This window comes from Sander lucioperca, chromosome 2 (assembly GCF_008315115.2).
Source record: "Sander lucioperca isolate FBNREF2018 chromosome 2, SLUC_FBN_1.2, whole genome shotgun sequence".
NCBI classification, from domain to species: Eukaryota; Metazoa; Chordata; class Actinopteri; order Perciformes; family Percidae; genus Sander; species Sander lucioperca.
Window position 1 is genome coordinate 12,499,543 of NC_050174.1, and position 13,317 is coordinate 12,512,859.

The window sequence follows — 13,317 nt, forward strand, 5'->3', positions numbered from 1 at the left end:
CAATGTGATCAATACGCCACCTTGTTGTCTATTTGTCCTGTACACTGTATTTCTTTGTATTTTTCTCACGTGTGTTCTTAGTATATGGCAACATGACAAAATAATCTTCACAATTGCCAGTTTATTTTAAGTGAATATAAGACTGTAAAACAAAATTACAGAATGCATTTAGGTGGTCTGGGCATTTCATTTCAAGCTGCTTGTACTTCACCTTCATAAAAGGAGATCACAAACAGTTTTCCGTCATTGTGCATGTCCTCACGCAGGTCCTAAAGATGCAAGAGCAGACAAACACACATACCGTTTAAACAAACATCATAGTGTCTCATCCAACAATTGTGTCCAGCAAAGGTTAAACTGTGCTTACATTTAATATTACATGCAAAAGGCTATTAATCGGGCCTAAAAAAAAGTAAGACAAATGGATGAACTAGACCGACCCTATTTCTACAGATTCTTCACTATAAGTACACATCATCACCAAACATATATGTTTTGACATTTAGTCAGCAATAGTATCCACTGCCACTATAATGTTGGCCTCACCTAAAATATGTAAAACTATATTTCAAAAAAGTAAGGTTCAAGATGTTTTTTGGCACAGACAGACAGACAGACAGACAGACGGACAGACAGACCTCAAAATTAGCATAGCGCCATTGAGGTATATATTAGGAGTGCATTTACTGAATGACCTATTACCATCACACATTTAGCTAACAATGCAGGGTATTTTGTTTGTTTTCTAAAATGTAAATACTTGGGCATAGTAAAAGTATTAAGTGTGATGTCTACAAGGTCTATGTGTAAGGTAACAAATGTATATTGCTTTAACGCTGAAAGCAGACTGATTCCTACGATCTGCTGGAAAGGCAAAGTCAGCAGCAGAATCAAGGTGCCTGTTGAGTAAACTAATACATTGATAAATATTGTATTATTCCTCAACCACAAACATTGTGTCTCAGGTACAGGACAGTACCTTCTCACTCTTTAGCTTCCCACTGTAAGTACCACACTTCCAGCAAAGCTCTCGGGACCCAGTGGGTTCAGTCCAGGTGTAGTGCACAGCTTTCCCAGGCTCCAGCTCCTCCTGCTCCGCCTCCTTCAGAGAGCTGCACGCACAAGAAACCCACCCAGACACACACATGCTGTATATATCAGTAACATTACTTATAACTACTAAAATCAAGGAATAATATTCAACTGATTTGAGATGACAATAAGCAAATAATGCAAGATGACTGTAGAGTAAAACAGAGGACAATATAACCAGCCACCAAGAATATACCGCCATTACAACCATGAAATCCAAAGAACCTGTCCGACAGTATACACAAACAATTTGCATCAACATACAGAAATAGACAGTATATGACAGTACGACGGCCAAACACCTAAAAGTCCCCAATACCTCCACTGTAGAGATAAGGTTTAAACAAGAATGTTACCCTGATTACTGATCTTGATTTGGACAAGACAAAGCAGACATGAGAAAACGAAATAAGCCATAATTTACAGATAGAGATGGAAAATAACAGAATACTAGCAAGCAACATAACTACTGGAAGAAGCAAGAGGTGTGATTCCACTGGCAGAATACCATCCATTCAGCAGCATTCAGAGCCAGTATTTCTACAAGATGATTTAAAACTTGATAAGAGATCAGAGAAACATGGTAATACATGAGTAAATGGGTTTAGATGTCTAACCTGCTCCTTTTACTCTCCCCCAAATGGTCCTTAAACATGAAACATTTCCAGCAAATCAATAAAAAAAAAAAAAAGTACAAGAAATTTCCAAAGTACGATTACCGCACAATAATGTCTTAAACCTACATTTTTTGAGTTGATTCTTAGAAAAAAACCCCTTTGTTCTTTCACAAATATGTGCCTATTCATGTGTAATTACTTCCACCAACTAATCAAAGTATTCTCGTCAGCGTAGAATCTGCCATTCAGAATACATACGAGCGAGTCGCTCGAATGACGGCAGCCATGTAGCACCTCAAAGTTTAAAATACATTAGCCAAAGAGGGACATACCTCCACCATTTGCGCAGTGGCACCGTGACGGATGCCAGGGGAAGACTACTCGCCAGGGAAGGGACAAAGAGTATTAAAATGACAACGCGACAGGCAAAACAACAAGGCCAATTAGAGTGGCTAGAACAGCTGAGTGTAAACGATGGAGATACTAAGAGCTAATTTCGGGTTCGGCCACCGTAGGAGTTGAAACGCGCTTGGAATGGGAAGGGCTAGAAAGTAATATTCAGTTGGTTGTCATACACAATTTCACCACTAGATGGGAGAAATTCTTACACAATGTAGCTTTAAGATATAATTTTTGACAAGGCTGATACGGTATTTATTTCTCATTGGTAAAGGTGAGGAGCAGATTACACCGACAAACCAGAATCAGAGCTGAAGCAGTCATCTTCTACTTATCTTTACCTGCACTCGTGATCTGACCACACTCTGCACTCAAGTGTGATGTTACATTAAAGTGACTGTGACATTAGCCCTATAATGTTACAACAACTCATATTTATGTGCTGCAGCATTTATGTGTTTCTGCCCTCTTGCCTGCCCCATAAATCGTTAAAAAGTATTTGGATCTTACTTGATTTGGAAGTGTTTTCATGCTATACTTAATTCTTCAACCTGGTGTCATCCTCCTCCCTCCCTCATGTTGCATAAGCTAGCCATTATAATAGCTATCTGAAACCATTCATATTTAGCCATTCTCAATTCTCTATTTTTTTCTGAGTTCAGAGTGTGTCAGAAGAGTTCCCCCTTTTTGATAGTTTTCTACCTGTCCTCCTCCACTGAGAAGGAGAGGTTGAGTAGCTCGTCAGCCACCCACGAGGATTCTGCCCGGGCGCTGCAAGACCCACAACACAAAAAGATAAATCGCTAGTATCAGAAAAAAACAAACATTGTTACTTTTAACTAAACCGTTTCAGGCTGCTGCAAGACAAAAAGAGTATCGTCATTCAGCAATTATGCAAAATACATATCAATGAAATGCAAATATGAATGTTGTGCAAAGAATTGTTGGTAGAATTAAAACCTGCTGTTTACAAAGTAATATCAAAAGACAACATAATTCAAATGAAACTTGGAGCACTTTGAAAGCACATTTACAGAAAACACTATGAAAGCTATGAAATATAATGAAATATAGCAGTAGGAAATGTAATGAACTTGTTAATTGAACATAACAGGTTCCAAGCAAACAGAATTTCCTACAAAGGTTTGTTTAAGTCTTGAATTTTGCTAAATCAAAATTAAGTATGTACTTCCAATCCATCCTCACCAAATACTTGCATAAAGTATTTAGTGCTAACACAAAACTGCACGATTATTTATTTTCTTCCAACTGGCCTTCTGTTCCCTCACCTCTGATGGAACTGCAGAGTCTGGTCTTTTGTGCCGTTGATAATGAGGAAAGGGGCTGCGCCGTTGTGATACTCAGAGAATCGGATTGTAGCTGAGTGCTCTGACAAGTTCACATCTACAGTAATCCCACCCACCTGCAGGAAAAAAGAACAGTCTACATACAGTATACTAGTAGTATATAAAGTATAAGGGCTTCTTACATGTTCAGGAAGCCAATTATATCAGAACTAGACATACCTGAACATCAACTATCACAGATCGAAAGTCTTAATACAGTGCATCTTGTAAGAAATTACTTAACATGAAGGGACAACACTTATCTTTGTGTCTACTTACAGAGTTGTCCAGATGCAGCAATAGGCAGTTTTCTGGTCGTGTGAAGTCAATAGTCCGAGGAGGCAATAAGCAACCCTGTACTTTGATTCTTAGCCGCTTTGTGTCATTCTCAGGCCAGAAGGGAATGGCTGACTATATGTGGAATGAAACAAAAAAGTTAACCAACACTGTACCGTAAGAGTTTCATCTGAAAATGTTACACAGTAAATCATTCAGTGTTTGAAAAACCCAACCTGTACATCTATTATAAGTAACGTATCTTCCTAATCCAGACGTTTGTTTTAAAAGTTAAAATAATTTAAATGTTTAACATGTCAAGAATTAATAGTACAAACAATATTACTGTATTTGATATTAGTGAGAGTGAAAACTATAAGATTTGTCCAACTGCCACTGCGTGGTATTCATTTGTTGCTGCCATTATAGTGAATGTGTACAGCATTTAAGTACATTATAATTCACTGGCTGTAAAAACAGCAGCATTCCAAAAAAATACATATGCAAGGAAACACAGATGCAAACAGTGATGGGTTTGGCTCTGACCTGTTCTGGCTTAGCCTCGGTCCAGTTGTCCTGCCCCTCTTCACATATGAAGACGCTGTGCTTGGTTCTGTTGACCAGCATGTAAAACGGCACAAAGGTCACGATGCGGGTCAGACTGAAACTGCTCGCATCAATCTTCACACCAACCTAGGGTCATTCAGATGTCACACAAATATACAGATGACGATTAATATATCAATAACAAAAACCTGCCTTAGTTACATACAAAAGCCATTTAAAATTCCAGTCAATACATCTGGCTTTTTAAATAAAGCATATGTGACAGTATGCCTGAATAAATGTTTGTCTGAATACATCAAACTCTGTGGGAGAATCTTACCAAGTAATCTTTGAATCGGCCTTTACATTTGACATCTCCATGGCTACCAACTGTATCCAGGGAGAAATCGTCAGAGAGTTCACTGTCTGAGATCATAAGACGGACCTGAGGGATAAACATCACATTCAAATACATTAAGAAATTACAGCAAATGGTTATGGATATGGATATTTGGATCATCTTAATGTTCCAGAGTCTAAGCAAAAGAAACATTGACTTTATGTTGGACTCAAAGCTACAGTATTTTTTTAAGGGTTGTCCATGATTAGTTTCTTAGTTTAATAACAACTAGTGCAGTGCAAAACACGGCTGGTTGGAACCAAAACCATTGTACTCAGAAATAACTTACAGAAGGACCTCAAAGCACTTAATATGCAACTTAACTGTCTACTACTGACTTCCTGTGTACTTCTACTTCATAGGAAAACATTGTACTAGACTATTTACCTGATAGAGAACGTTGCAGATTCAGATTCTACTCACAAAAACTCCCAATACGATGCAATATTATTTATTATCCAGCACTGTTGTGCTGATAATGCCTCTCTTACCCTAACTAAACACTTGAAAGCAGAACTTGTACTATGCGGTTACAGGTGGTTTTACCTTATAGCATAGGTAAAGCATCTTGTGAATGTGTGTTTTTTTATAATTTGTTTTTTAAAAAACTCAACCTGCAATACATGTTGAAGCGCGGTTCAATCAGGCTCAGTTTGGCTGCGGCTCATCTGGAGATTCGGCATGTCCCCTTTTTTTTCCGTGTAGCAGTCACATATCGTGGTTGTTTTAGGCGATGTGGCCCGGGCGGGGGAAGCGGGGGAAGCAGGGAACGCGGCTCAGCAGCACGCAGAACGGCCATAGAAATGCGTGCAACCACCAGCATCAAAACAATGTGCTGGAGAGTCCGGGCGTTCATCTACCAAGCGTTTGTGTACGATTATTTTATCATTTTCATGTAGGTAGACTGCAATCAGTTTTTGGCGGATGGCCACTTTTCGGCCAGTGAACCACAAACAATGTGCCTTCTAGGGATGTAGCAAATCCCCAGCCCCGCTGCTGTACTGCAAATGTGGGAGACACACACACTCACAGAGATTCTTTGATTTATAGTTAGATGATAGGATTTATTTAACTAATTCATTTCACACTTCAGCATCAAGCTCTCACCATAAAGCTGCATAATACAAATCATTTCAGTTTTTTCCGAGATATCAAACTGAAAACATTAAATAAACTTTGTTCTTTCAACTAACTCTTTCTAGCTCTTACCTTATTGTTTTTCAGGAAGTAACGAGGCTTGAAGGAGAAGAGCAGGGGCATGTCGTAGTCCAGGGGGTGTTTTCGGTGGATATCATCAGCCTTGTACTGCAGCAACCTGCCCGTCTTGTTCAACATCCAATATGGTGAGTGGATAGCAACCACCATTTGTCCCAGGTCATATTTGACATGCACTGCTATATCCAACTCAGCCCTCTTACTCTCTGTCCCTTCACCATTGTTTTCGTCATTCTCTCGTAGAGACTGGAACACTATGAAGGTGATCTCTTCCTGGTCACTGTGGAGACTGTATGACAGGATAATTTGTTTATTCTTATGAGAAATGTTATTGCAGCAAGTGATTTTAGATTTGCCCTTTATATAATGAGGATGACGATTAATATATATATATATATATGACTTCAAGAACACAATAACAATGGGAAATTAAAACATCAACAATGAATGAAACTGAAGTCAAACCTGTACTTAGAAGACCAGTTCTGATCCAAGTAGTTCAGTAGGCAGAGATTGAGACTTGATTGGTTGATGACTGCAGTGTGAAGCTGAGCAGAGTGGCCTGGGTTCAGAGTGGCCTCAGGGGCAGAAACTCCACTGTCCTGTTGAGTAGCAGGCAGAGAGGGACATTGAGTTCAGCTGTGATTCTTAAGTATCAGATTTTATGTTTTTGGCCAAAAAAGCACAACATTAAATCTGATAACATTTTGTAAAAAACAGAACAAAGCAATTCCCTCACTCAATTTAAAGCTTGTACCACATGATGGTATGGTGAGAAATCCAAGAAGAGTTATATTTACTGTACTTAATATTAATCATGTGAAATCATGCGCACCCTTTGTATTACAGGGACCATGACGGTGAATTTGCATGTCTTCCCTTCAAATAGTGTACACATACTGACAATTTTCTTAAGCATAGCATATTTTATATATTTTTTAGGTATCTATCTTCCAGGCAGCAATACAGTTACAAGCAGAGACTTAAGGCTTAAACATCGGTGATCTGACATATATCTTATAGAAAGCAACACATTCACAAGCTGTGGTGTTAAAAATATAACCCAAAACATAAACAATAAGCTAACATGGATGCTGTCCTGTCAATATGACACATCATACCTTTAGTTTGTAAGAGATGGGGTAAGGCAGCAGGTTGCGTAGCAGCATGGAAGGCCACAGGTGAAGCACAAAGGGCACATCAAAGTTCTCCCCAACAACACCCGTATGTTTGAATGTCACAGCATCTTTTAATGGCACCATGTTGACCATCAGCACACCACCCTGATCTCCACGGCGATGGCAGGTCTGCTTGAGGCATGTCTCAGGCTGCTGGTTGCTGACGTCTTCGTAGCTGAAACCCTCTGAGCACTCAAACTGCTCACCCTGGTCGTCAGCGTCATCCTCTGTTATCGGCTGTAGGCTCAGCTCAGACCTAAAGGGGGGGGGGCAGCAGAGAGCAGATGTGGATAAAGTAGTATGTACCCCTTTATACTCCTTTCTCACTGAGGGATGACCCAGGGTTGACTTTGTGTTTGAAAGGGTTAACCCACGTTGATCGACTTGGCTTCACACCCAGGGCGGGACAAATTATGTAATTTGTTTGATAAAGGAGGGGGGGGGTCACAGACTGCGCACACTTTAAAAAACCAACAACAACATACTGTGCTTTACACTGGGTTTTCACAGGCAGATTCAATAAGAGCAGAGTTCAATTCATTCCCTATGAGAACAGCGGTATGAGCGAAGACCGCTGACAGCGGCGAAAGTGCCCGGACGTCCACTGCTCTGCCCAAGTCAACTTTGGAGAACGGTAGCGGAGTTGCAGTTCGAAAAAAAACTGCCTGTGAAACCCAGCGTTAGAACATAAACGTATGAAAATAGGTTTTATTCAATTATTTCATTCACAGCACACCTGCTGTCTCTCTTTCTTGTCCGAGACACAAGTCTGCAGCCGGTGGCAATTCAGTGCGGCCGCTGGCTCGCGCAAATCTCTTTTCTCTCTCTCGCTGTCTTTTTTTAATTTATTTTTTTAAATGAATCGGGAAGCCGACAGCTAAGCCTATCTTTACTTTTAATATTATTAAACAAAGACAAATGCTCTCCCTTCCTCCAAAAATGGTCCTAAATCGATAGAGTTCCTTGTTTACTGATGAACCTGCAATGAATGAAATGAAGAGGAGGAAAATGAAACTACAGGATCGTCAGTCTCAACAAAATTTATGTTTTGAGTGTTTGTTGGTTACTCATTTGTTCTTTAGAACGTAATCAAAAGCGTACTGTACAATAAGTAATTCAAGTACAAAACATCAGTTCTGGTGGTGTACAGCTGGACTGGAGTATGTGACATTAGCTGTTCACTGAATATGATCTTTACAGCCCCTGCCCATTTCTAGTGCGTAAGGTAATTTGTATACTCAGGTTGCATCTAAATTATCATAACCAGGGATAAACATGTGTTGACTGGTTTGGTTTGAATTGACAAAAAAGGGCTGAACATGGGTCAGATAACCCTGGTAGGACCCTGGTTATTGGTGTGAAAGAGGTATCAATGAAAGTGAGATTAAGAGAGACAGAGGAAAAGGGAGACAAAAAAGAGACAGTATGAAAATGTAAGTGTAGATGTGCAGGCGTGTTAATGTGTTTGCCCTCACCTATAAGAGTCCAGAGGCACACAGAATTCTTCAGTAGGGAGAGCTGTACCCAGACATGTTGATCCTTCAAACACTTTGAATGGGATTGAGAAATGATTGATGATCTGCATAAAAAGGAGAGAGACAATCAAGATCAATCAAGATTAGTTTTTTTTTTTTTTTTTGTATTCCAGTTTGATCTCTAGTCCTATTCTATTTCAATACATAAAGTTCTACCTGTGCTGGGACAGCATTTTCATTTATATTGAAAATATTTAAAACATTATGAGTGATTGTGGTGTAATCTGCAAGGAACTTAATATGCCATTATAAAATGAAGTTTGCAAAAGATCCAGTAGAAGATCAATGTTTCTTGAAGGTAAGGTGTAATTTATATTATCATAACACACCATGACATCTTTTTCACAGATAAGATAAACATATGTTTAAAAATGAGTAAACATGTCTAAAATAATCAGTGTAGTACCTGGAAAGGAGAGCGGATCTTGATGTACTTGCTGCCCTCCACAGAGTAAATCTGACAGACCAAGAAACGAGTGACTCCTGAGTCTTTGTGCATTACACTGTACATTCCCCTGCCCACCTTGATCAGGGGGATCACACTGGCTGAGGTGTGGCCCATGGGAGCTGGAGGGGGCAGAAGAAATAAGAGAAGTTTGTATGCGTTTGGCTAAGTATTTTATTTTGACATTTGTCACATTAGTTTGATGAACAAAAACAACAGGAAATACAGGGGAGGGAATGGATGACAACATTCATATTATATATATATATATATATATATATATATATATATATATATATATAGTGAGGAAAATAAGTATTTGAACACCCTGCTATTTTGCAAGTTCTCCCACTTAGAAATCATGGAGGGGTCTGAAATTGTCATCGTAGGTGCATGTCCACTGTGAGAGACATAATCCAGAAAAAAATCCAGAAATCACAATATATGATTTTTTAACTATTTATTTGTATGATACAGCTGGAAATAAGTATTTGAACACCTGTCTATCAGCTAGAATTCTGACCCTCAAAGACCTGTTAGTCTGCCTTTAAAATGTCCACCTCCACTCCATTTATTATCCTAAATTAGATGCCCTGTTTGAGGTCGTTCGCTGCATAAAGACACCTGTCCACCCCATACAATCAGTAAGAATCCAACTACTAACATGGCCAAGACCAAAGAGCTGTCCAAAGACACTAGAGACAAAATTGTACACCTCCACAAGGCTGGAAAAGGCTACGGGGAAATTGCCAAGCAGCTTGGTGAAAAAAGGTCCACTGTTGGAGCAATCATTAGAAAATGGAAGAAGCTAAACATGACTGTCAATCTCCCTCGGACTGGGGCTCCATGCAAGATCTCACCTCGTGGGGTCTCAATGATCCTAAGAAAGGTGAGAAATCAGCCCAGAACTACACGGGAGGAGCTGGTCAATGACCTGAAAAGAGCTGGGACCACCGTTTCCAAGGTTACTGTTGGTAATACACTAAGACGTCATGGTTTGAAATCATGCATGGCACGGAAGGTTCCCCTGCTTAAACCAGCACATGTCAAGGCCCGTCTTAAGTTTGCCAATGACCATTTGGATGATCCAGAGGAGTCATGGGAGAAAGTCATGTGGTCAGATGAGACCAAAATAGAACTTTTTGGTCATAATTCCACTAACCGTGTTTGGAGGAAGAAGAATGATGAGTACCATCCCAAGAACACCATCCCTACTGTGAAGCATGGGGGTGTAGCATCATGCTTTGGGGGTGTTTTTCTGCACATGGGACAGGGCGACTGCACTGTATTAAGGAGAGAATGACCGGGGCCATGTATTGCGAGATTTTGGGGAACAACCTCCTTCCCTCAGTTAGAGCATTGAAGATGGGTCGAGGCTGGGTCTTCCAACATGACAATGACCCGAAGCACACAGCCAGGATAACCAAGGAGTGGCTCTGTAAGAAGCATATCAAGGTTCTGGCGTGGCCTAACCAGTCTCCAGACCTAAACCCAATAGAGAATCTTTGGAGGGAGCTCAAACTCCGTGTTTCTCAGCGACAGCCCAGAAACCTGACTGATCTAGAGAAGATCTGTGTGGAGGAGTGGGCCAAAATCCCTCCTGCAGTGTGTGCAAACCTGGTGAAAAACTACAGGAAATGTTTGACCTCTGTAATTGCAAACAAAGGCTACTGTACCAAATATTAACATTGATTTTCTCAGGTGTTCAAATACTTATTTGCAGCTGTATCATACAAATAAATAGTTAAAAAATCATACATTGTGATTTCTGGATTTTTTTTTTTAGATTATGTCTCTCACAGTGGACATGCACCTACGATGACAATTTCAGACCCCTCCATGATTTCTAAGTGGGAGAACTTGCAAAATAGCAGGGTGTTCAAAATAATATATATATATATATATATATATATATATATATATAGATAATTACCTTTTTTTTCAAATATTAAAAGCATACATCAATTAGGTCATCATTTAAGAAATGAAATATCCTTTTATCATTTACATGTTGTGCTTTACCTTAATTGGAAGGCAAGTTGACTGCATGTGCATACACAGTATAATTGTGTACACAGGTTCATTTAACTTACTAGGCTGTATGTAGTAGTCCTTTTCACTCAAGGAGATCATGGCTGAGAACTGGTCGGAGTCAGTTGTGGTGGAATAGTTCATCTCCAGGGTTTCCCCATGCTGCAGCTTCACCATGCCGTTGGTGCTCTGCTGGCCGATTGGACAAAACATTGCACTGTGGTGGACGGACACTGGCAGACCCAGGCGGTTTTTTACTACAAACGGAGCTTCATCCTTTTGGAAGGAGTCAGCTGTCTGTTTTGCAGCCTCTGCAAATGCCTGGGGAAAGGCAAGAACAGGAACACTATAGATAGCTGCCTATCCTTAAGACTTCCTAATAAAATCAGTACAGCCCTTCTCTTACCGTGCCCAGGTTACTCAGCATGGCCAGACCACACTTGGAGAGGGTGATGTTGAGCTGGTCTTCACTGCTGATGACGATGGCCGTCTTATAGTCTGGGACATTGCAATCCACTTCATCTGACAAACCTGTGTACTTCACTGGCTTCTTCTTCATCTGGTTATAGGATAGTGAAACATTAAAAACACTGTGTGCATGTACATACACCGGGCATAGTGTGTGTGTGTGTGTGTGTGTGTGTGTGTGTGTGTGTGTGTGTGTGTGTGTGTGTGTGTGTGTGTGTGTGTGTGTGTGTGTGTGTGTGTGTGTGTGTGTGTGTGTGTGATGTATATCAGTACCTTCAGTTTCAGTCTCCATGATTTGAAACCATCTCTTGTCTCATCTTCTAAGGGCTCCAGCAGCGGTTCCCACACTCCCATCACCTCATTGTAATAGTGAACCTAAAGATAAAACACAAAACAAAACACAAGAACACTTCAGTAACCTTTACAGCCATGAGTTCTGACTATAACAACCTGGAATGTTTGAAATATTGTGGTAGATTACCATCAATAGGTTTATGGAAAGTATAAGTTAAATGGACCAAACAATATCAAAAACACAGAAAACAACTGCAAGAGTCAAACATTATTTTAGGGCTTTTTTTTTACAGTGAAATGTTAATGTTAGAATTAGGATAAGGTCCTAGGATAAAGTTTAGGAAATAGACAGCATGTGTGTGTGTGTGTGTGTGTGTGTGTTACCTCCAGGTTGAGCTCGCTGTGTAAGTTAATGAGTGTGGACCAGTTTGTGACATCTCCCTGGAAGGAGGACTTGGCCAGAAGCATGGGGATAGTGTGGTGTCCCACTCCAGCCTCCAGAGTCAGACAGATCGATTTGATGGTCACCTGCAGAGATGGATAGCCAATGAAATGACACAACCTCTTCTTATGCATCAAACTGGAATGCCTTTTATCTGTATAGAATAAAATACCATTGCAAAATAGATCAACGGTTTGTGCTATAAATGTGACCAAATTAATAAATACAAACTGCAAAAAAAAGTCCTAACTGACTATATAGCATACAATCCACGACACAGGATTATCATTTGAGTCACAACGCAGCCAAATACCTGTAATGACTCTCCCTGTGGTATCAGTGGAGCCAGTGACGCTGTATCTTCATCCCCCTCCTCTTCTAGGAACCAGAGTTTGAGCTCCTTCCAGGGCCGCTTCTGCCACAGGTCCACAGGAACAGGACTATCCAGCTCCTCAGGGGTCTCCGCTGTGGGAGTCAGTGCAGACTGGATGGTCATCACTGTTTTGATGATGATCGGAGATACCTGGGCAGAGAGTCAGATAGCAGATATATACAACTGTTTTATACCAATTTCATAGTTCAAAGCTAAATTTTAATGTTTCTAATCTTACAAATGGTGAACTTTTTTTGCTTCAACAGTTGCTTTCACTTGATGCCACAATTTCCATCGACGGAGGCTGATACAAACCTACTGTATATGAGTTAAGATGATATGTGTTGCCTAGCTCTGACAATTATTAGAAAACATGCCACCCTGAAAAGCTCTATGCTTCTTATAAACCAACACTGACCTGTGAGAAAACTACTACATGATAGAGACACTTGAAGAGTGTCATGATCATCATTTTCTGTATATGTAAGATAGTGTAACCAGACTGTAACCAACTGGCTGACTGTATGTCTCTTTTAATGAAATGGATGCATATTAGGCAGTTAGTTAAAAAAGAGACAAGTTAGATCTCCCATTAAGGATGGTACTACAAGACACTACGGTCTTTTCAAGATGTATAAAAAAAAAAAAGAAAAAAAGAAA

General features: G+C 40.0%; 1 protein-coding gene across 5 annotated transcripts in view; it reads right to left on the reverse strand.

Moving 5' to 3' along the window:
* vps13a (vacuolar protein sorting 13 homolog A) overlaps nucleotides 1-13,317 on the reverse strand; it is a 46,025-nt gene that overhangs the window by 9,942 nt on the left and 22,766 nt on the right. For 4 of the 5 annotated variants that reach the window (XM_035992541.1, XM_031308714.2, XM_031308718.2 and 1 more), the window contains exons 41-57: nucleotides 12,598-12,807; nucleotides 12,227-12,370; nucleotides 11,822-11,923; nucleotides 11,487-11,639; nucleotides 11,143-11,401; nucleotides 9,011-9,171; nucleotides 8,545-8,648; nucleotides 7,013-7,325; nucleotides 6,357-6,493; nucleotides 5,886-6,180; nucleotides 4,617-4,721; nucleotides 4,277-4,423; nucleotides 3,734-3,865; nucleotides 3,398-3,531; nucleotides 2,811-2,879; nucleotides 980-1,112; nucleotides 212-269 (exon numbers count right to left, since the gene is read on the reverse strand). In XM_035992541.1, the coding sequence (XP_035848434.1) occupies nucleotides 212-269; nucleotides 980-1,112; nucleotides 2,811-2,879; nucleotides 3,398-3,531; nucleotides 3,734-3,865; nucleotides 4,277-4,423; nucleotides 4,617-4,721; nucleotides 5,886-6,180; nucleotides 6,357-6,493; nucleotides 7,013-7,325; nucleotides 8,545-8,648; nucleotides 9,011-9,171; nucleotides 11,143-11,401; nucleotides 11,487-11,639; nucleotides 11,822-11,923; nucleotides 12,227-12,370; nucleotides 12,598-12,807 (2,656 nt within the window). The remainder of the gene's footprint in view (nucleotides 1-211; nucleotides 270-979; nucleotides 1,113-2,810; nucleotides 2,880-3,397; nucleotides 3,532-3,733; nucleotides 3,866-4,276; nucleotides 4,424-4,616; nucleotides 4,722-5,885; nucleotides 6,181-6,356; nucleotides 6,494-7,012; nucleotides 7,326-8,544; nucleotides 8,649-9,010; nucleotides 9,172-11,142; nucleotides 11,402-11,486; nucleotides 11,640-11,821; nucleotides 11,924-12,226; nucleotides 12,371-12,597; nucleotides 12,808-13,317) is intronic. The other variant, XM_031308715.2, reaches the window with a different exon arrangement.